The sequence below is a fragment of the Elephantulus edwardii genome, unplaced genomic scaffold (genome assembly GCF_000299155.1).
Source record: "Elephantulus edwardii isolate Elephantulus edwardi_28Jun2011 unplaced genomic scaffold, EleEdw1.0 scaffold00296, whole genome shotgun sequence".
Classification (NCBI taxonomy): Eukaryota; Metazoa; Chordata; class Mammalia; order Macroscelidea; family Macroscelididae; genus Elephantulus; species Elephantulus edwardii.
In genome coordinates, this window is record NW_006400046.1 from 2423031 (window position 1) to 2424062 (window position 1032).

The 1032-nt window shown below is 63.6% G+C and overlaps 1 protein-coding gene across 1 annotated transcript in view; it reads right to left on the bottom strand.

The window, feature by feature from the left end:
• The window catches only part of CALR (calreticulin), a 3482-nt gene extending 2817 nt beyond the window's left edge, over positions 1 to 665 (bottom strand). The window contains exons 1-2 of the mRNA XM_006900791.1: positions 522 to 665; positions 40 to 141 (exon numbers count right to left, since the gene is read on the bottom strand). Of these exons, the coding sequence (XP_006900853.1) occupies positions 40 to 141; positions 522 to 612 (193 nt within the window). The 5' untranslated portion in view covers positions 613 to 665. The remainder of the gene's footprint in view (positions 1 to 39; positions 142 to 521) is intronic.
• Between the last annotated feature and the right edge of the window lie 367 nt (positions 666 to 1032).

Here is a 1032-nt window from a genome sequence, read left to right on the forward strand (position 1 = left end):
GTTCTCTGAGCTCTGGGCGTCCAAAACGCGGGCTCTTACCTTTATCTTTCTCCAGGTCACCGTAGAACTTGCCCGAATTGAGAATGAATTTGCCAAAATCTGACTTGTGTTTGGATTCGACCCAGCGTTCAGTCCACCCATCTGAGAAAATCAGAGATGCAGGTCTGGGTGGCCGCGTTGACTCCAACCACCCCCCTCGCCCCCCAACATGTGCACATCTGCCTGAGGTCGCAAGCTGCTAAGGGTAAGTCTGGTTACCACTGACACCCCCCGCCCCCCACAAGCCCCGCGCCGCTGCAAATCTCCAGTTTGACAGTTCGGGGGAACCCTAACTCCAGCTGCAGGAGGCTGCTGCGCCCTCCACGCTCCCCAGGGACGCAGAAGGAGAGATCGCCCGCGGCCCTGGCCCCTGCGGGGCCACCGTGTTGGTCCTCTCAAAGGTAATTACAGGGGACAAGGCAGATCCGGACTAGGGACCGGCCGTGTCGTCGGGGCGACCTCGGGGCGGAACCAGGAGTTACCTCCGTCCAGAAACTGCTCCTTGAAGTACACAGTGGGCTCGGCGATGGCCAGGCCTAAGAGGCCCAGCAGCAGTGGCACGGGTAGCAGCATGGCGGGCCGAGGGGGCGGCGGCGCGCGGGCCCTTTAAGACGCTTTTCGGGCAGCGGCTCTGCAGTAGGGACGGACGCCGTCGGTGGCCGAGGGATTTTATATCCGTTCGCCTTACAACCCAACCCGGCCCGGCCCTCGCGCCCGCCCTACGCGCCTCGTCATTGGCCAGCGATCAGGTCCTTCCTTTCCTATTGGGCCCTGGCGAGGCCAGCATGTTCGGCTGTGCCTCGGAACGCTGGGATCCCAGATGGCCGATTTCTATTGGCCACACTGCTGGCCAATGAGGGTCGACCACGCGTTGTGGGGGACGCCCACCGGCGGGGTGGGGGTCCGGGAGCCCCCGCTGGCTGGGTCATGTGATCAGTCCGCAGCCCAGCTCCTCCTCGAGCCGCGCGCCTCGCTCCCCATTTGGGCGTTTAA